Raw genomic sequence first — 21,869 nt, forward strand, 5'->3', positions numbered from 1 at the left:
TAAGAACGGTTGGTGAATGAGGCCTATTGTTCTTAAGACAATGCAGGTTAGTCTCGTTGCAAACCGATGACTGACAGCTCAAGATATGGGCCCATTGTCATAAATCGTGCTAGAGTAGGAGTACTGATCTATGATCATTTTTGCCTTTAGCTCATAATGGATAAAGTTAGGATATGGACAGAGGAAAACAGGGTCCTGATCATGAGTCCTACTCTTTTTTGAGCACAGGCCTGGATCTAGGATCAGTTTAGGTTTTTTGGTGGATAATAGATAAGATTAGGATATGGACAAGGCAAAACTGATCGCTAGTCTGAGACACTTTATGATTATAGGCCATGGTTTATGATCCAGACCCCATCTAGATGAATACATCTGACCCTCTTATGCCGATAGCCTGTTTGAACATTTTTTCCAAAGGGCCAAAAACTTTAACTTCTTGGGCCAAAACATAAAATCAACTTTCAACTCATCGCACAGCTCACTGGCCCACGTTAAATGCATACAGCTCATTTTAGCTTTGTATGTTTTTCACTTTGCTTTTTCTTTTGCTTTGCTCATTGTAGAATATTTGGGTTGAAGTTAAGAATTATTTCTGTTATATTGATGGTGGTGAACTAATTTTTGTGGTTCCCTCGCTACCTGTGGCTGGTTGCTCCATAACTATTTTTTAATGCCTTGTAATCTGGACATGTAAGCATACTATATTGTTTCTGACCCCTTTTATGGGTGTCTCCTACAGCAAAACTGTGAATGACAGTTGTCCCCCCCCCCCCCCCCCCCAAAATTTTAGATCTGTCATGAAATTATAAGGATGTGTGTGGATGGATGGAGGATTTTAGGCTTTAAAAGACAGCAGGAAGCTCTGACAGAGGTTAAAGGAGAGAAGTTCCATTTTTTCCCAGTATCACAGCTCTGAAACTGCTTGTGTGTCCCCAATGGGCTACACAAAAACATGTAGCAGGACCCTTCTTTCAATCTTTCATCTCAGCATCAACAACAATATTACTTCCGAGTGATTAAACATACAGCAGACAACCTTAAAAAGCACTCTCGAGAGAGGCTTTTTAAAGGCTTGCTGCTGTGTAAACATTACTGGGAAATGTATCAGCACCATTATGTAACTGGGCCTATTACCAACATGCTCTGAGGTTTCACAATAATCATTCTTCAATGACTCAAAATTAACAGCACATAGCCTCTAACCGGTAAAATGCGCGTAGAATTATTCTTAGCTGGCTGTGATTATCAGCTATCTTACTCTTCTGAAGTTAAATACGACAGAACTGGATTTTTTCATTTGCAGCGAGGCTTGACAGCATGGTTTGCTTCCCACGGCTTATGGTAGATAGCATACACCTGAACATCTTTTCCTGTTAAATCCCTGGCCCAAGATGCTTTGAGAGCAGGATGCTTTCATAGGATGATAGAAGAGCTTTCAAGTGGAAAACAAACAACTCCACAGCTGGTACAAAATGAAAGCAGTCAGAAAATGTGATAGCAACCTTACGCCTCCAGCCTCAACTCTGAACCCCCCAGCTAAATCGTAATAATAGTAATAATAAAGTACTTTCTTGTGTTTTTCATTAACAAAGATGCTGCATAGTTATCAGGGACAGGAAAATACATAGACAATCAGACTAACAGGAGACCAGAAGAAAGGATCAATAAATTCACAACATGAGCATTAATGGCTTTGCAGATATAGCAACTATTCACAGGACACACTGAAGAGGTGAGTTTTGAGATCAGAATAGAAAGCCTTAGCAATGGAAGAAGAACAGGACAGGAGTGGGGAGAGCACTCCATAGCTGTGGAGCCTGTGGAGCAGCTCTGGAAAAAGCACAAAGGCTGCAAATCACCAAGGCTCTAAAGGTGTGATGCTGGGGGTGTGGAGGAGCCTGACATTAGCAGCTCTAAGGTACCTGGTGGGATGGTCGGTTACCAAGGGAGCAGGATGTCAGATAAATAGGAAGAGGCAAGCTCAGGCATAGCATAATATGCCTGTAGGTACAGTAGGTCCAGAAATCTGCAGAAAATTTAAAGAATTAAGAACACTAATTTGATCCAGGTGTGACAAACACACATGCACACATACTCACACAAACCACAAAAGCAAATAGAAGAGGCCTACGCATTAAAGTCCAGTTTATTTATTGAGGATCATTACAAATCATAATAGCTACACATAGAATTAATAACAAAGGACAATGACAACAGCAAGGACCCAAAGGGTTGTCTTCAGGCTTGGACATTTCCCACTGTGGAGAAGTTCTGCCCAGGCCTTCACATGCCTTGCTGTTAAACCACGTCCTGTTTCTGAGCCCAGGGAGAGAGAGAGAGCAGAGGGCAAATTAGTGGGGGAGGAGCAGAGGGGCAGAGAGAGCAAGGGTGGGAGGGAGAGGGGAGGAGAGATATATGGAAGGGGAAAGGAAAGAGAGAGGGAGAGACAAAGAAGGAGATGGAGATAAGGAATGGAGGAAAAGGGGAAGGTAAGAATTTAATCATTTTCACATTTTTTAATGGAAATTATATTTTGACTTGTCTGGGGGTGATGACTTTTGGTCCTGGCCGATTCAGTGATTTTAAAGAGACTGGAAAGTTAACAGAGGGTGGCTCTCTCTGGCTGAAAGGCCATGGCTGTGATGGGCAGAGCCTGGTTAGGCTGCAGTCCTCTCCTCGCCCCCACGTCAGTCGCCCTCTGCTCTACCCTCAGGACCTGCACTCCTCCACGCTCTGGGCTGGAGCAGCTCCTTCAGGCTTGGGCTCGAACATGGGGTCCTGAACACTGTGCTCACGCCGGGAGCCCTCCCCCTTCCACGCTGCCAGCAGGAAGAAAACAAAAACAGGTCTTTACAACACTCCCAGACCAGCAGGTGTATACTTTACATTATTCAAGCACTTCTTTAAGGTGACTATGCCAACCTTGGTCCATGGCAGAAATGCATATAGCAATAAATCAAATACCGTAAATGGAAAAAGCATTTAAGAATTGTACTTGATTAAGAGTAACAGGGCCAGGTTTGCGGTGCGTTTCAAACTGTGGTCCTCCCTGGCTGATTTGCAAGGAAAGATACAATTAACTTTGCTAAGCTAAAGACCAAGGTCTCCAACCAAGGGAAATAATGGCACTAATTACTTCTCCAGGGGGTGATGTGATCTTTAGCAGAGAACTTTCAAAAACTTAGTGGCATCTCTGAAGTTTGTTATATAAGGACACAAATGGGAATGAGTGTTTCAGAAGAGACAGTCAATGAGATGCAAAGCAAATATACACAGGTCAGAATTTACATGATCTAGGCTCTTTGAAGATATCACAGGCTTAAGCTTCAGCTGTGCCATTAGTTTGCTGCTGCTCTCACTGTAACAAGAGACAAAGTTCATTTATTTGGTCTTGGAAGGCAGATGTACAAGATGGGGGTTGTCTAGAACCTCTCCCACATAAGCCCTTTTGATATAGATCATCAGATTCCTCTTCCATGCACAACAGATCCAAGGGGTGTGGGGGGGCACTTGGAATGCACAGACCACATGCTACGATCACATGCTGTACAAACACGTTCATGTTAAGTCATTAGACGGCCATAACTGTGAAGCTGGGATAATACTGGCCTCATCTCCCCTCAGATTCGAGGTAGGGTGGATTTATGCTGGGCTGGGCCTCCATGGGTTACCACAGCATTAGCTCCTCCCCACAGTAAGACAGATGCTCACAGGGTGCAATCAGTGAGAGATGCAGCTCTCTTCTAATCAGCACTAACTCTCCTGCAGTATTGCAACCAGTGGGGTGGGCCCATAAAGATATGCGCTTGAAAAAAATGTTCAAAAATATTCTGTGATTAATAGCTCACTGTAGCTCCACCTAATGCGCCTATTAAGGGGATTGATGAAGCCCTACCATCCCATAATGTTTGGGCCAATTTTTTTTTTTTTTTTTTTTTTTTTTTTTTTTGGAAAAGGTCAATCCAGTCATCCAGAGATCCATCTGTGCCACCCCCCAACCTCACCCATTCCCAGCTGAGGGGTGTAGCTTTCTCACCTTTGCTTGCGCTACATGCCGATTTGATGGGCTTCTCAGGCTGCTCCTCCCCCCTGACGGCAGCTCTGATCTTCCTCGCCACGTAGCGGCAACCTGGCAGAGGGAACAGAGATGCCAGTTCAAAGATCCGACATTCCCCCCAGAAATACTGATTCATCAATACTTCTCTGTCAGAGGCAGAGGACTTGGATAGAACCTAAACGCACACCAAAAGCTTTTGCACAATGACAGCCAGTAGCTAGAAAGAACGTTTCCTAATGAAGCCAAAATACTATTGGGTCTCAGAGACATTAATGATGTGGAAAAAAACATTATTTCCTGATCAATCAGGACAAATAAAATCAGGGGGGGAAAAATCATCCCCTTGTGAGTCACTTTCTGTAGCCCTAGTTAACATATATTACAAGCAACCCAAGGCCAGTGACCTTGGATACCATGGCAGTGGACTGTCTTGGCTTGTACTACATATTGATCATGAGACATGCAAAACCACTGTTTGTTGGTTAATGCACAGATGCTTGTCAATAATCTGGTGACTAACACTCTGTATGTGGATTCGTTTATGGCTCTCAGCTAGTAATTGTCATGTGTCTCAAGAGTAAAAAATGGGTCATACGTGCCAGAAAATTCTGAAAGTGCTGCAAATTTTGTGCTACTTTAATTCCTAAAAATTAAATTGATTTTACAAGAGCCATTGTAGGTAAAAGTATCCTCATCTCAACAGATATTTAGGAATCCTCACTTGCTGAGCTAGCCCATGAGGACTTGCTAACAGGCACCTGCCAGAGGTGGTGTACAGGCACTTTTGAGGGAAGAGAGATGTTATGCAAATGTTTGACAACAATTTGTCTCCATACATTATTAGGCCTACCTCATTGTTAATCGCAATAATACATTTTCCTGCAATTGAGGCAGACTGTATGTGGTCTTATAAATAATATTTGACAAATAAAAGCAGTTGAATTCATAGGTCTACATGCCAATGCACACATTTATAACATTTATTTGCCACACTTAAAATTTTAGAAGCACCTAGTGTTGGGCACTATTCACCTAAGAGATGGTGTTGATCAAGACATAGATATCTTTTCTATGTAGAGCTCTTAACTGGCACCTTAGTCCTTATAAACATAAGGTCAAAGAACTGTTTATTCTTCACTCCTCAGTTCCACACAGGAGTTCAATCTCGATTTCAAATAATACAGACTCTGGTCTGAGAGCTGGGTAAGTGGCTCCATCCCTGATAAGAGAAGAGAACCTTACACCCAGGTTCATATTCATACAGACTCTCAGAAGAGGAGTTCCAGTCTAGGATCAGTCTTGCATTTCAGCTCACAAGCGATAAGGTTGTGTTAAGGCAATGAATAGGGAAATTGCTCCTCAGTGGAAAGTCATGACGTATATGGAAGATGTCATTTGGCCCGTCCCCCAACCCCGCCCCCATTTAGTGTGGTCTACACCCAGAACCGTCCACACCCAACAACTGTAGCTTCCTGGTACGCAAATGTTCTCTTCCTGTTGTCAAAATTCCAAGCCAGATATACATTTGCTGAGTCATTTGGCAAGAGACACTTTAGTTTTTTACATTACTTGTTTACAGATGGAAATAATTTCCTCAATTTAATATTAAAGTAGCAAATTTTGCCTACTGCCACTAAACATGATGCTGCAACCAGGGAGACGTATCCTCTTGCGCGAACTCTTACGTTATGGACACTATGGAAAGATAATACGCCGACAATTCACGGCAACAGCTGTAATGTGAAAGGATAACGAGCAACAGTTTTTGGGATTTTTTTTTTTTTAAATAACCGTGCCTAAAAATCTGTTCGTGACACTGTCGTTACCCGAGCACATATGGTAAACTTAATCGATAATTTTAGGTCTCCGTGTTGAATTTATTGTTTGTGGTTGTCGTTGTCTTTTAGCATTACAATATTCCATATATTTTTTATTAATAAATACCCCAGACCTCGAAGTAGTAAACTCACCGTTCACGATCAGTCACACCATTTTCAGACGAATATTTTTCACTCTTCGCACAACGCGCGTAGTGTAGCTACTTTGTTACTTAATAAGCCTTTGTTGTTTTCACCTCCCTATCGATCTGAGTTCTTGTGAGAGTTTCCCTGCTCCCTTGTTTTCAAGAAGCGCAACTTTGATATGGGCGGAGTCCTCGAATCGGGCCTGGAACGCCCATAAAAAATAGGTTAGATTACTCTTGCTATCTCGGGCAGATTCACAGGTGTAGGCTGTGTCGACTAAAGCTTTTGCATCGTCTTAGGAACTAAACCTCAGAAAATAGTGTGCAAAAGGTTGCATGTAGCGATTTTAGGTATACAAAACAACATTAGTCCAACAAAATTCGGATTTTTATTAATTTAACCTCATAATGTAAAAACCGATGTCAGCTAATAAGATAGATATTGAACCTTCAGACCATATACACTTAAATATGTTTTTTTAAAAGTATTTTTGGGAATTCAATGTAGCTCATATTTATTTTACAGTAGGGTAACTGAATTTGTTTTGAATCCCTCAAACACACCTACGGATACAAGCACACTCAAAGCACCACATATAAACACATGAATGTATCCATTTAGGGGAAATGCTTCTGATCGTGTTGAAAGACGAGCGCTATACCACAGAACTTATGCCTTGCTTATACACGTTATAGCTGCAACTGTATTGTTCTGTGTTTTGTTCTGTATTTTCTATTATGTTTAACTTGTATGCTATTTGACTTAATTTTCGTAGCATGCTTTTTCAATAAGGACCTACGTACAACTTTTTCGTAGCGCTTTTGTGTTAATAAGCCTTACCATTGTAATGAACGGTGACGCGACTATTGTGTACTGTCTCTGAGTAGTCTATTTTGAAAATACAATGGAACAACATTAACATCCTATAGATGTCGCAGTTGCCTTTTGTCTTCTTTCTATGTACATTGTGCGGAAGCATGGTGTAATTTGATTGGCTGATGACACACTAGCGTTTATCCTGATCTGATAGGATTCCCATGCTCGTTGCGTCATTTACGTATGCGGTCCTACCCAATCGTTGGTTGGAACGGTTTCAGGAAGCGGAACTTGGATAAAGGTAAAGGGACTTTCTGGTGGGCAAAACGGTTTGTTGAAGGTAATGTTTTGTTTCCGAGTGTCCAAACTGAGCTTGTTAGTAAATTGTTATGGAAAACAGTTTGTGGAAAATGAGTTCGACTACTCCGTTAGCTACGTTAATTTAGAAATTAGCTAATGGCATGTCCATGTAGACAGAAAAGTACAAGAATCTTGCAACCCATATTCTATACTGCCAGAAAGGAAACGAGCTAACGTTATCTAGCTGTAATATTTTGCACGGGAGCATCTTTGGCCCGGTATTCATTTATACTTAACATTGGACGAACACGAGTACGGACATCAGAAATTGTGTCTAGCTGCAGTGGTGTATCGGTTAGACTAGATAGGTTAACCCAAAAGGTATGGTTCCGGTGGGTCGTTGTCATTTAGCTAATTATTGTACATTTAGCTAACTAGCTAATGCTCAGTTAATGGACGATGTTTATGCGAAGACTGATAGCTACCGCGTTACATTGTTTCGCTTTTGATTTCATGTCGCTGACCTACGTCAACTACGGAGTCTCAAACTGCCGACTTTGTTAGCTATTGAAAGCTAGCATATACACCCCACAGTATTAAATCCGAAAACAGATCAGTAGCACAATCAAAGATTAGCTAGATTTACTTCACCGGAACTCAGAAGTTAAACTTTTCCCATAGAAAAACCGAGTAATTATACATGCATTACATTACATTACATTACATTACAGGCATTTGGCAGACGCTCTTATTTAGAGCGACGTACAACAAAGTGTATAACCATAACCAGGAACAAGTGTGTCGAAAACCCTGGAGAGAAGTACCATTCCAAGTGCAAGGAACAACCGCATAGTTCAACTTGGACCCTGAAGGATAAACTGATTAATACCAACACAAACGAGAACAGCAACAACGCAGTCTACGCAAAAATACAAGCAAACATGCAACGCGTTACCGAGGAGGGTTGAGCGATATGTTCGCCATTAAAAAAAAAATAATAATTACAGTTAAATTGCAAGAATACTTGAAACAAATGACGGCAAATAGATCCGATGAGTTTCAAAATAACACTTGGGATTTTTTTTTGTGCTTCTGCTAGAGTCAGACCTTGGACTTTGCTTTGTGGCACTTCAATGATATTCCAATGAAAACTTTACTCTTCCTGATTTTTACCTCAATTTGCAATGAAAAAGACAATGTTCAACATTGTGACTTTTTGCAGTTATATGGTTCATTGCAATCAATAAACCATCTACAATTCATGGGTTATAGCTGTCCATTACTAACACACTAATTACCATTTTTATTTTGATTGAAGAAATAAAGAAATAGGAAAGCTGAGATTGTTTATAGCATGTATCTTGATGTGTATGCTCACATGAAGGGCAGCCAAAATCTGTAGGGGAGTTGCAAAACAGCACAACACTAGCAGGTCCTAGTCTAAATATCTGAAACAACCTTCATTGCAGACAGAAATAATCTGGGCCAATTTAAACATACACTAAAAGTGACAATATTTCAAAAAACCTAGAAAGAGAACTTTTCCTTTAACTTGGTAAATCAACCATTCCCTGACTCAGGGTTGACTGCGAGCCACATTTACTGCTCCAAATATTTAGGCCTATATCTAGATATTCAAACACGTCGAATATTGACAAGATTTAGCAAAAGATGTATGTACGTTAGTTTTTATAGATAAATATTGTTTCCTGAACAAGTCTTCAGTAATTAATTACAAAAATTAATTTGTAGTATTATGTGATTTTAACTGGACAAAATAACGTGCAGAGTGATGATGGGGATGTCTCATCGGTCTCTTGTGCTTTTTATAGCAGGCAGAGCTGCCAGAATCCAGAGCCAAGAAGCAGAGAGCCAAGCCAGGCTGAGCCAAACTGTATTGGACTGACCCCAGGCAAAGGGACAGTGCCCGGGGATAGCTAGTAGAGCAGACTGAAGAGGGGAAGCTGTGAGGAAAGGCAGAGGGGGATCTGTGATTGTACTGGGCAGAACTGTGGGGTTGGAGCTGACATGGCCGGGTTCCTGGATAACTTCCGGTGGCCGGAGTGCGAATGCATCGACTGGGCAGAGAGGCGCAACACCGTGGCCTCCATTGTCGCTGGAGTGCTGGTGAGTGTTGGACAGGATGTGCGTTTGTGTGTATAAGTTTGACTGCGTGTGTCGGGGAATGTGAATGAGTGTGTGTGTGCACCTGTATGAGGGTATAAGAGTGTATAAGTTTTCGTGCACGTTTTGTGTGAGAGTGATTGATTGAATGTGTGTCTATGTTAGTAAGAGACAACATGCTTGTGTGTGTGTGCATGCACACACACACAAGCACATTGGAGCACATTGGACACATACATGGGCATGAGCAGTATGTGTGAGATGTGTAAGTGTCAGTGTGCTTGCATGGAAGTGCCTTCCCTGGGTAAGAGCGAACGTGAGATCTGTGTAAAGAGACTAACTTAAGGATTGGGAGATCTGTCTGAACAACAGTAATTGGGAGACTGCAGTAGTGCCAGAGGAAGAAAGGCACAGAGGACTGTACGGGTTGAGTGATTCAAAATGGAGAGAGAATGTTCAGCAGGAAATGACATTGTGAGCTCTCACTGGGGGATTTCCACAATCGACTCTCTATTGAATGCACGCAAGCATACGCACATACTCGCTAGCATGCGCACATACTCACACTCATGGACTCACAAGCACATAGCCTATATTCTGGCACACTTGCACACCTGCATGACCACATACAGACAGGAGAGATTGCACCACCTCTGCTCACGCATCACCATCTCAGTTTTATTTGTTCATATCTGCCCTCCACCAACAGCACATGAAGTGCGCTTCCTGGTCTCGCATGATGTGTCATTCTGAAAACCGGATTAGAAAATCTTTTTTTATCTATTAAGGGAAAATGAAAGGACAGTGATTCTGGTCTGTGTAGGGTAGGTGCTCAGAAATCTTGCTTGTTGAATCTGCGGAACTGTTCTTTGTGGCTCAATGCATTCTGCGCCACGTTCCTTCTGATTTTGATGTTGAAACTATTCTCCGCTGTTGATGTGCTGTGTGGTCCCACCAGAAGTTGTTTTAGTGTGTTGGTCCTCACGTTAAATATTATTTATTCATCTGATTTCTAATGTGTGACATGTAATACTTTAGCCTACAACAAATTTACCCTACCCCAAGCAACACCCATCCTTTTTACTGTTGTAGAGAATATGAATATTCAGACAATTTAGTGGAGATTGTTGTTCAGATGAAACTAAAGCAAGTCTCTAAACCTTTAATTATGTCAAATATTATGATCAGGACTCCAGAAATGTATAATTTCTTGCTACACAGTGTTCTTGTATTTAAAAAACCATTCATACATTGAAGAGTTGTATCTGAATGATGTCATCACTTTAGATGTTCTTTTTCAGTTACAGATGAAATACTTTTTCTTAATGTATGAAATGGCCTACATGCCACAGAAAATGTTCACTGGGACTGAAAGGACCAAGCAGAATTTTCTGGATGGAGTTAATTTTAAGGCTGAGATTTGCATGCTTGGCACACTGTATGTTGTGTATGACCTGACAATTTTTGAATATTGCTCAGAGCAGATTTCTGAGCTGGGTGGGGAACTTAACTGCATTATCAGCTCAGCACAGACTAATTTATGACACGCACTTACCCACAGAGTCATCTCATACCCAGTTTCGAGGACACAATTAATGATTTTTCAGAAATCCGTCTAATCTGAGGGCTGCGTTCTGGTTGGATGATGGGGCATTCCTTACAGAACTGAAACTGTAATGTTATTTTTGCCCAGGTTGGGATGGGTGTTTATGCGCATCTAGCCGATGATGTGCTGCCCACACCCACACAGAGCGCACGGTAGATGAACTGCGTGCATTCCCACGATGCACTAGCTTGTGAACCAGTAACTATTCTACACCCTCCCCCTGTGGGTATTAATTTGGCCCTCAAGCCTTGCAGTACATTTGAGAAACCGAGAATGGCGTTCCATCCCTGTACACACGCACACACGCTCGCTCTTCTGCATTCCACTAGCTACTTGCCAAAAACATTTGTTTATTTCATGCCTTGTAAATAGTTCCTGCGCTAATGAACAGAGTTGGAGGCGTGGAAATGAATTTTATGAAGAGGGCTTTCATTTTAGAGGCATTTCAGCAGAAGTTAGATGTGCTCTTCCTTCAGGAGACCCATGCTGTTGGGGATAATGAGGTGGACTTGGGCTTATGGTGGGAGGGACCACACTTTTTCAGAGTGGGATGAATTCTGTGGGCATGTTCCTTAGCAGTGAAGAGTTTTAAGAGCAGAACTGGCAGGGTTTGTTTGGCAAGGTTATTGCCAAGTTCTCTAAATGGTTGTTGCCACTTCTGTCGTTTTGAGGGAGAGCCTTGGTCTGAAATATCCTGGCAGCCTCTGTGCTCTGGCTCAGGCGGAGCTTCCCTGGGGTCTACGTGAGGAACTGTGGAGACGATTGATGGACATTTTTTGATCAGGCTTGACTAGAGCAGCACTTGACTCGAGCAGTGTTGCTGTATCTCCCTTTGCAGGAGGGTAGACAGGGCCTTGTGGACTTGTAGAACAGGGTCATGGCCGTCCACTTACAGATTACAGATAAGGCTCCTATAGAGAAGCATACTGCTGATCTACAGTGGAGGATTACTCACAGGGGCATTGCAAGGACACGTGGCACACCTTTATCCAACTGTGGGGGTGGGTTCCTTCTGTAGAGAGCCATAAACAGTTGAGCACTTGTTTGTTGAGTGTGGTGGGTCGGAGGGGCTGCAGAGGATAGTAAGGGGTTGGTGTGCAGAGCTAGAAACTCAGTTCTCGAGGCAGGTGTATATTGGTGGGGCAAGGTACAAGGTGTCAGAGAAGGGGAGAGTGTGCTTGCTCAGTTTTATTTTTGCGCAGGCGAAGCTGGCTGCTTGGCTCAGCAGAAAGAATAGAAGGCTGGCGACAGGGTCTGTGGAGCCAGGTGATGTTCTGAGGTGACTGGTGGCAGTGAGGCTGAGGGTGGTATTTTCGAATCACTCACTTGTGCATGATGTAACAAAGTTGGTGTTATTGTCGGGGATTGATGGGACCCTGTGTCATGCCAGTGGGGACGGGAGGCTGGACCTTCACTTGTAGTTTGCCTACACATTAGTGTTGTTTTGTTTTCTCTCATTACAGGGGTGTCTGATGATCTTGTGATTACGTTTTCATTGGTACTTAAGTATGTTGTGAAATTGTGACAGTTTCAGTTCTAATTCTCTTTCTCTTTCTCTCAGTTCTTCACTGGCTGGTGGATCATGATAGACGCTGCAGTGTCTTATCCGAAGCCGGCGGACCTGAACCACGCATTTCACACGTGCGGCGTCTTCTCCACGCTGGCCTTCTTCATGTGAGTGACTGAGTCCGGGGTCGGGAGATGAAGCACTCTTTCTGAGAGCCTTCGTAAACACAGCTGTGTCAAAATGCCGCCGTTTGAGAATGAGGAATCTGTGCCACCAGGGCCAGGTGGAGATGTACTGTGTGTTCGCCAGTCCTTCTTTGGATCGGCTGATTACATGGCAAATGTTGCTCTTAGCACAAGCGGAATTTGAGATCATACAAAGCAGATGAAGCTGAGGAACACATTTTGGAGTTACTGTTATCAAATTGTTATTGCATTAGGGAAGAACATGCGGTTTCAGAATATGTTGAGAAGTCCTGTTGAAGTCCTTGTGTATGTGTGTGTTGCAGGATTAATGCTGTTTCCAATGGCCAGGTTCGGGGGGATACCTATGGAGAGGGCTGCTTTGGCCGGACAGGTAAAGAAAAGGCTTCTCTTCTCTTTGTTCTGGAATGGAGGTGTTTGTAATCATGCATATGTGCATGTACCCTTTTGTTGTAATGAACTACACTAAAATGTATGTAAGGATTTGGGTTTTGTTGCAGGAAGGAAAAACAAGCTTATCTGACTCTGACATTAATTTTTGAAACATGTAACTGGAATGTTTAGGACATTTTGTTAGAAAGAGATTTGAATGGTGCTAGAGAAAGATGAGAAGCCCAGAGATAAACCGGTGTGTATGCTTTGGTGCTGGACAGCATACCTGCATCCTGGAGTCCATTTCTGGCACCAGCACCCCCTCTGGCTTTGCCTCAGAAGTCTTTGACTGAGAATAGGCTGCTAGAGGCTCAATCTTAAAACTTGTCACCTAATTAAGTACTCTGAAGCCCTTTAAGACCTGTAAACTATTGCTAGAAATTCAGTTTTGAGCCTGTATCTGGCGCAGCAGTCAGAGGTCCCTTAAGACTTAAGATTCCCTTAAGAAATCTAGTGCTGCAACTCCTAGCTCCGAGTGCGGATTTGGGGGCTGACTACGAGACCGAAGTATATGTACAATAGTGCACGTGATACCATTACACTTAAGAACATACACACCAACTGTAGTGAGTTTTATAACTGTGTTCTACGTATTTGTAAAGCTGTATAGAAGATGAGGTGGAAACATGATGGTTTGTCAATACAAATAATCTTCGGTTAAGTCTGTGAGCAAATATGGACACATTCAGTACCTCTAGCTGAATACAGGATGACATGCTGGCTAAAGAAAATGAACTTAAACATGTTTGCCAATAAAGTACATAACCAGATGATTCCATACGGCAATGACTATGGTACCAGGATAACTGTTAAGCAGATTCTTCCTTAATGTTTCTTTGGACTTCCCTTAAGTGCAATCCTGAGCAAGCCTTCCACCATTCCCTTAGTATGCCCAAATAAGGTGTGGCCAGGAATAAGGCTGTAACAACAGTAACCCCACCCACCACCAAGAGACGCCCCTCTCTTCCAGGAAAACAGAAACTGCATAGTATACTCTACCATAATCTAGTGATAGTAAGATGTTTTGTGTGATGCCACGCGATCTTATGATTGTACCTATCATTTCTCTAGATACCTTTCTATGGAGGTCCAAGGTGGTGGCCCCTCTGTAATCCAAACACTTATGTAGGCATACATATCTATAAATATGCTTTACTTTCCCCTGCATGCATACACGTGGTCATGAATTCATTTTACCATCTCATAATGGTTCAGTGTGCTTGTCTATGTATAACATACAATATCCCCTGCATTTCAGTTGATATTTTTCACACTTCACCTCATTTATCATATAATCCCCAGCTATGTAATGCTTTCTTTCAGTGCATAGTGTAGGTACTGGTTTTAGCCAGGTTCCGGTCTAACCCAGGGGTGTCTGGGGGGGCTTTTTGAGCATACCTTGTCCTGGCCATCTGTTTTACCCCATGACTCATCCTGGTTTCTGCCTCCTCCAGTCTGAGGGGGTCGTTAGGCTTATCTTGTGCCCATAAAAGAGCTGTTATGACCTGGTCCAGGGTCAGACCGTAACAGGATGTATGATAAGGGAAATGATTGGGGAGTGGGTATGGGAAATGTACTGCAGACCGATGAGTAACTCCAGTCCCTATCTGCCTGTCCAGAACTAACTAAAGCCTGACTAGTGCTCAAAGGTTTACTGAGGCAATCAGTCTGCAGTCTGAGAAGCAATTGTCTGAATAGCGTACCCCCAACAGAGATTTAAAATTCCTCCCAGCCTTACCTTCAAAAATAACAAAGTATGACAAAGTAGTGTCCCGATGGAAGGATTTGTAGAAAAACGAGAGTCCAGGTCGAGAACGAGCTAGTGGTCTCACACAAAATCAAATCAGCGAACAAAGCAGAGGGGCTAGGCAAGAATCAGAATGGAATACAAGAGTGAATGGTCAGACACGCAAAATCACTGAGCAAACAATGTAGAAGGGCTGGACAGGAATCGGAATCAAACCAAATAGGGTCAAATATACAAAGTCAAATGAAGCAAATACTACCCACAACACACAAAGCATGAGTCTGAAGAGCTAGTCTCCACTGGTAAGTGGCAAACGGCGGCTTTTTCAAACCGAATAACCAGAGACGGAAACGTGAATCTGATGATGAACCGTAAGAATGAATCACCCTCAAATAGGAAAGAAAATTAATAACAAAAAAGTGTAATAAGGTCTTTGTTTCAAAACTTTATCTTTGGCATCTGAATTACCTTTTTGTTTGTGTGTCTGAATGACCTGTCACTGGTGCATAGCCAATCAGGTTTTGAATGTTAAAAAATGACCATAGATTAATGTCCTGCCGCATGAGATGATTGACAGCAAGCACTGGCAGCGGGATGGCATCCTGTCCTGTGGTGAGAGAACTGTTTGCAAAGCTAGCACTGAAATACCTCTGCATTTCCACTACAAATGTTCAAGCGAGGCATGTTTTTTCCTCAGCAGGAACATGAATAAATAAATAAATAAAACGCACAGCATTTGCCTTGCCTCTAACCAACTAGATCGTCTTGTTTTTTTTAAAATAATCACTAAGTGGATTGTGCCAATACAGGCTGCCAAACTGACTGTTTTTCAGTGCCTTTTTTATCACTGCGTAGCCTATTTTGTTCCCTTGGTTGGTTTTACAGGATTATAATAGTGTGGTCGATAGAGAACAAGGATTTAATTGTTAGGTTTGTATGCATGATAGAGACTGTTGGTGCGTGATCTAGACTGCTTTTGTTTTATGGTGTGATATTCAAGGTGTTTGTATACTTCAGGCAGTTGTGACACATGATAATAGTTGTTATCTGTAGTAAAAAAGCAACCCTACTTTTTGTTTCTTCACTATCCATCAGCGATTTATGTAAAATCATTAAGCAGCTTGTTACCTTCCTTTGTCTTTGTGCCCTTCTGTCCCCTTTGTGGACAGTACACACATAACCAGAAACACCTAAAAGTATCCTATACATTTTATGGCAGTGCAGTAATTATGGAAATTTAAGGAGAAATATTTTATTATAATTTAATCATTATAATAATTTTTAAAAAACAAATATTCTAATAGAATTTTGATCAAAGTCTGTCAATATCCATACTGTGTGTGATTTTTGTCTTGCAGGGGCACGTGTCTGGCTCTTCATTGGCTTCATGATGATGTTTGGCTCTCTCATCGCCTCTATGTGGATCCTTTTTGGGGCCTACGTTGCATCTCCATCACCCGGTAAGTCTGTGTGCCTGCTCGCACGCTGTCCTCTCTCATTTCATGCTGGACTGGTATTACAGGTCCTGTTGTTTCCTTCTCTATGGTTAGCAGTGTGGCTTCACTGCAGAGTTTCCCAGTTTTCTTCTCTATGGTTAGCAGTGTGGCTGTACTGCCCAGTTTCCTTCTCTATGGTTAGCACTGTGGCTGTACTGCCCAGTTTCCTTCTCTACGGTTAGCAGTGTGGCTGTACTGCCCAGTTTCCTTCTCTATGGTTAGCAGTGTGGCTGTACTGCCCAGTTTCCTTCTCTATGGTTAGCACTGTGGCTGTTCTGCTCAGTTTCCTTCTCTATGGTTAGCAGTGTGGCTGTACTGCCCAGTTTCCTTCTCTATGGTTAGCACTGTGGCTGTACTGCCCAGTTTCCTTCTCTATGGTTAGCACTGTGGCTGTACTGCCCAGTTTCCTTCTCTATGGTTAGCACTGTGGCTGTTCTGCCCAGTTTCCTTCTCTATGGTTAGCACTGTGGCTGTACTGCCCAGTTTCCTTCTCTATGGTTAGCACTGTGGCTGTTCTGCCCAGTTTCCTTCTCTATGGTTAGCACTGTGGCTGTACTGCCCAGTTTCCTTCTCTATGGTTAGCACTGTGGCTGTACTGCCCAGTTTCCTTCTCTATGGTTAGCACTGTGGCTGTACTGCCCAGTTTCCTTCTCTATGGTTAGCAGTGTGGCTGTACTGCCCAGTTTCCTTCTCTATGGGTAGCAGTATGGCTGTTCTTCCTTCTTTATAGTGATACACGGTATGTTTTGGAGGTTTCCCCTGCATTTGTCCTGGTTTAGTAGGCTTTAGGAAATATTTCTAATGACAACGTCACCTTACAGCCTTCTACACAAGCACATAAGCTATTGTACACTGTGACAGCACAAACTTGGTTACTGTTTCCAGGGACAGGTGCAATGTGCATTGGTTAATCACTATGGAAATCATTGTTGCAGCATGTACATGTAGACAGAATGTTTGGATATAAATCCAAGATAATGCATATGAATGGTCCTTTTTTTCAGTTGTTCTTTCTTGATCTGGCAAGCTGGGTGTGAGTGTTGAGGCCTGGTGTTTCAGTGATACGCTTCCATGTGAATATGAGTCATAGGATGCATCACTGTAAAACAGAAACCATGTTGTCTGGCTGGGCAAAGGCTGATTTTGCTGCTCACTGGTGTTTTATCACAACATCACAGAGAGACGATCAGCCCCTTCGACCACAGCTTCCTTTTACATGACTCTGAGCCAATCAGAGTCTCCAAATTCAGGAGGTGATGTGTTTGGGGGTGGGGAAAGGTGGGGGGAGGGGATCTGTATGTCCTGTTTCAGAAGTACTCATTTTAATGTTTTTTCTTTTGTTCCCAGAGAGGGAAACCGTGTACCCTGGGCTTGCAGTGTTTTTTCAGAACGCCTTGATATTTTTCAGGTGAGTGATCTTACTCTATCTCTCTCCCTCTTCTGTCTCTCGCCCATGCACACAGACATGCATGCACACACACGCTGAATCATATGTACAGACGGATGCATATACAAAGGGGCTGATTCTGTATAACTTATTGTGAAAAGCAAACAATGAACACACTTTGTGTAACAGATCAATTGTCTGTCAGCTTTTCTGTTTTATAATCAGGTCTGTCTACCTGTTTTTCAGCACACTAATCTACAAGTTTGGGAGGACAGAGGACCTGTGGGGCTAGAGCAGCTGCCTCTACCAAGATTTTTCAACATCCACTCTGCCCCTCTACTCCCCTCCTCCAACCTCTTCTCCCCTCCTCTTCTCTTGTGTTGATCTAATTTACCCCTCCCTGGACTCACCTGCATGGACTGAGTTCTGGGGCCGGATGTTCTTGTGGATGCCACTGCAGGTGTTTCAGTGGACCAATTTCCTTTGACACTGTGGACCAATCCCCCCCGGCCAAGTACCTCAGACATGTGTCACCACCATTCAAACTAACACCTGTGCCACCAGGGCATCAGCTGAAATACCACCCCCCCCCACCCCCCCCCCAAAAAAAAAAAAAAAAATTCTGTATTTGCGCTATGTTCATGCAACAGCACTGTTAGAGTGAGAGAGAAAAAGCAAAGCTTAGTGCGTGGCTGCCTACTCAAGACCCCTCCCCTGCCCCCCCCCCCCCCCCCCCCCAAAAGCTTGAAGCAGGCCAGCAAGGCACAGGATGACTTGCTGTGACTGGGCCCAGCCCTTTCAAAGGCCTCAAAGACAGAGTCATCCAGGCTCTGTGCTGCAGGCTTCTAGTGAGCTACAGGCGGGGCAGAGTATCGAGCCGTTATTCGCTGACCATCACCAAACTGTTTGCAATTTATCGGGGTGTTTTGCAATGCTCCTTTTATTATTCACATCCTCAAAGTTTGGGAAAAAGTGATTTGCATGAACTTGTAGCTTAATTTTTACAATTACTTTTAAGTGCTTTAATCATTTATTGTAGAGCTTCCATGCTTATTTTCTCTGATCCTCAGAGGTGCCAACTGCTATGTTATACCTGTAGCAGCTCCAAACGCCATAACTGTTCTTCATTTTTATTTTTATTTTTTTGCAGTTCATAAAGAAAGAAAAAACAAGAAAAAAATATAGTGACAATATAAAGTGTGCGGATGGTATAAAGAACGCGAAGGGCTTGTAGTTTAAAAAAAACGTAAAAACGTGCATTCTATAAATGAATATACATCTGTCGTAGATATACAAACATATACAAACACACACACTTTCAACACACAAACTCAAATGCATATTACTAGATGCATACTCACATTTTTATGCACATATACTGTACACACACATACAAAATGCATAACGTACATAACGTACAAACCAAACAGATTCAAATTAACAAAAAAAAAATACATGAATTAATATTACCTGTAATAATACAAGAATCAATAATGCTGTACATAAAATAATAATAAAATAATATATATGGCAATTTACGGAATGAAATTAAAGGGAAACATGGAGTGCAACATTCTGTGTTATGCTGTACTCTTTCAGGAGAGGAACAGATTTAGATATTTTTAAGTATTAAATAAGTGACTACGAAGTGAGAAGGTAGTGAACTGTTCCATACTACTGGACCTCTGCCTGAGTGAAAATTTGGCAAGTCTGGCTCCATAAAAACGTCTGTGTAGAAGATCAAAAGATCAAGTATCATAAGAATGTATCTTGAGAGTTGTAATGGAAAAAGCTATAAAACTGGGAGTAAATTATTTTAAGTTTTGAAAACAAATTCCCAGCTAACAGGCAACTTGACCTGTCTTTTAGATATCTGCACTAAACGGTTAGTCAAAAAGTCCAGACTCACAGCCTTGAGAATATTCATAGACCTTTGTGAGTAACCCTGAACATTAATTCTCCCATGAGATGCTCGTTGAGGCTTGAGCTAATAATAATAATTGGCTCGCTATAATAAGCTTTGCCTGATGCGTTTGCCAAAACTCAACATTCATTCTTATCTACAATGGCAGTGACGGAAACAACCAAAGTACCATACGTTCAAACAAGAGTACGTAGCCATCAGCTGAATTAATATTTGAGTTTTTTCTTACTGAGAGTACTGTGGATGTGACATCAACGTGAAGCACAGTGGATTAAATGATGTGTGTGACCATGTCAAGTGCTTCCAGAAAACAGGCTTATTGGCTGTTTTTAGTTCAAAATAGCCCAAATTGATTTAAAAAAGGATAAAAAAGAAAAAAACTGTCCTGTTAAGGCACCGTTCTAGTGCTCAGATGGGTCCCGCGGTCCGGGATCAAATCTGGTCCTGTTAGTGCTGCCTGGCTGGTGGCCCCACTGGGTGGCGCATAATCAGCAGCAGCATTGCCTGGGGTCAGGGAGGGTTCCATCAGCCAGGATCCATGGCCCATAGCTCTCTGTAGAGGCCCTGTTTGTCCATCGGAAGCCTGTGGTCTGTTTGCTAATGACATGAGGTGTCTGACTGATGTATGTGCAAGCTTGGCTTATGGGGCGTGGTGTGAAAAAAAAAAAAAACCACGTGGCAACGTAATGTGCTATGGAGGAGAGTGTGGGCTTGTGTGCACTCTCACGTCATCAGTAGGGATGGCAAAATGATTTTGGGTATAGCCTACTTGATTGCGCATTCCAAATTGGTGAGAAAAGCATGAAAACCGTGTTGTGTAACTGTGATTCTGTCACAGTTTATTGCCATTCCTTATTTAACTTGACGAGTATGTTGTTCATCATGAAGACCAAATTTCAGGACCCTGATGAGTTAAAATCTGTAACTCATCAGCCGTTTAGTTTGAGAACAAATCAATTCCTTTTTAACTCAGACTGTACAGTGGAGAGCTCCTGTCTGATTGGATTTCATTGTGGACCAGCCTCATTTTGAGCCATTTATTTGAAAGTCTTTTGTGCCCATATATATGTGGCTTATGGAGAAATTTATTTTTTGTTTGTTTTCATTCTTTTGTTCTCTATGGTCTCCAGTTTTTTTTTAACCTTTCTGCCCATGAATTGTGATCTAAGCTAATGTACTGTATATTCAAAACGTTAAAGTAACATTGTGACACTTGAGCAGTGTTACTGCAACACTGTAGAAATGCTGTAGAAATTTTTATATCTTCGAAATTTTCTTTGGCTGAGTTTGTTGTATAATTTCCACTCATAGGTATAATGTGATTATATCTTTTCTTTTAAAAAATGTTTTTTTGTTGTTGTTATTTTATATAAGTGCATTCTCAGTACATTTAATTATATAATTGCTTGTTTAATGACTGTGTATAGTCACCCCCTGTGCCCTCAAAATTATTTATTATAAAAAAATTATGTAAAAATGTGAGCAGATTTTCACTACATTTCACAACAATAGTGATTATACAAATTTTTCTCTGCCAGTCATATTTGAGTCTGGTTTAGTAGCACATAATGTAATTGGTCATTATTCAAGTTCTGCTTCAATGTCTTACACTGGAATATAAATGTACAAAAGGCGTACAGTAAAATAAAAACATCATAACATGAAACTGGCCTGTCCTGTTGAGTGATTATTGAAATGTTTTGCTGGCAACTATACCTTGGGCCCCAACACACACTCCCCAAAAGAAAAGCGTACTCCCAGGCGCCAAACAACAATCAAAGGGCTGCTTTCAGCTTTTCATCAACAAATAGGTGCCGTACCTTTTCAGACACTCAAAGAAAGGTCTCCCTTACCCTGACTGCAGGATCAGCATGAGTCAGCTATGCCTGTCCTGTTTTTGGTGTTGAGTGCTTATATAACACTCTGAATGTCCCCTCTCTGAGAACAGCAGTAGGTGGCAAATGCAGTTTCTTCCTGTACAAAATGAGGTAAATCTGACCCTTCCTCAACTCTCCTCTTAGTCCCATTGTTCATCTCCCGCCTGGACTACTGCAACTCCTTTTGTAAGTTGTTCTGGAAAAGGTAGTATGACAAGTCATTGAAGTGTGATGTAATGAACGCACTGGAAATGTGGCACAATGGGGAAGAATGTTGAGTGAGTGCTATTATTAGGACCAAGGGGCACAATCGCTCAAACAAAAAGCCTTTATTCTGCAATGAACACAGGATTCTGCTTCCTCCTCTAGCCCTTTATTTAATCAACATTCTCATAAACTGCTGAACATCTGTGCCTGTGGGGGTTTTGT

General features: G+C 42.1%; 1 protein-coding gene and 1 long non-coding RNA gene across 5 annotated transcripts; one reads left to right on the forward strand and one right to left on the reverse strand.

Annotated features, from left to right (window-relative positions):
• Nucleotides 1–2,128: 2,128 nt before the first annotated feature.
• On the reverse strand, nt 2,129–6,192 carry LOC118223487. The gene is made up of 3 exons (XR_004764450.1): nt 6,028–6,192; nt 4,037–4,129; nt 2,129–2,819 (listed from the first exon to the last, which is right to left on the reverse strand). It is a non-coding gene; the product is annotated as an uncharacterized LOC118223487 (long non-coding RNA).
• Nucleotides 6,193–7,027: 835 nt separating this feature from the next.
• Nucleotides 7,028–21,229, forward strand: LOC118223486 (transmembrane protein 50B). Of its 4 annotated transcripts, none has more exons than XM_035410095.1 (7): nt 7,028–7,138; nt 8,970–9,264; nt 12,429–12,541; nt 12,883–12,950; nt 16,115–16,216; nt 17,600–17,660; nt 17,886–21,229. In XM_035410095.1, exons 2-7 carry the CDS (start codon nt 9,166–9,168, stop codon nt 17,929–17,931), a joined length of 489 nt encoding a protein of 162 aa, XP_035265986.1. In that variant the 5' UTR covers nt 7,028–7,138; nt 8,970–9,165; the 3' UTR covers nt 17,932–21,229. The 4 variants fall into 4 exon arrangements, with proteins under 4 accessions (XP_035265986.1, XP_035265984.1, XP_035265985.1 ...); XM_035410093.1 differs by having other exon boundaries at nt 7,035–7,177; XM_035410094.1 differs by having other exon boundaries at nt 7,101–7,177; nt 8,973–9,264.
• Nucleotides 21,230–21,869: the final 640 nt, after the last annotated feature.

The sequence above is a fragment of the Anguilla anguilla genome, chromosome 3 (assembly GCF_013347855.1).
Source record: "Anguilla anguilla isolate fAngAng1 chromosome 3, fAngAng1.pri, whole genome shotgun sequence".
NCBI classification, from domain to species: domain Eukaryota; kingdom Metazoa; phylum Chordata; class Actinopteri; order Anguilliformes; family Anguillidae; genus Anguilla; species Anguilla anguilla.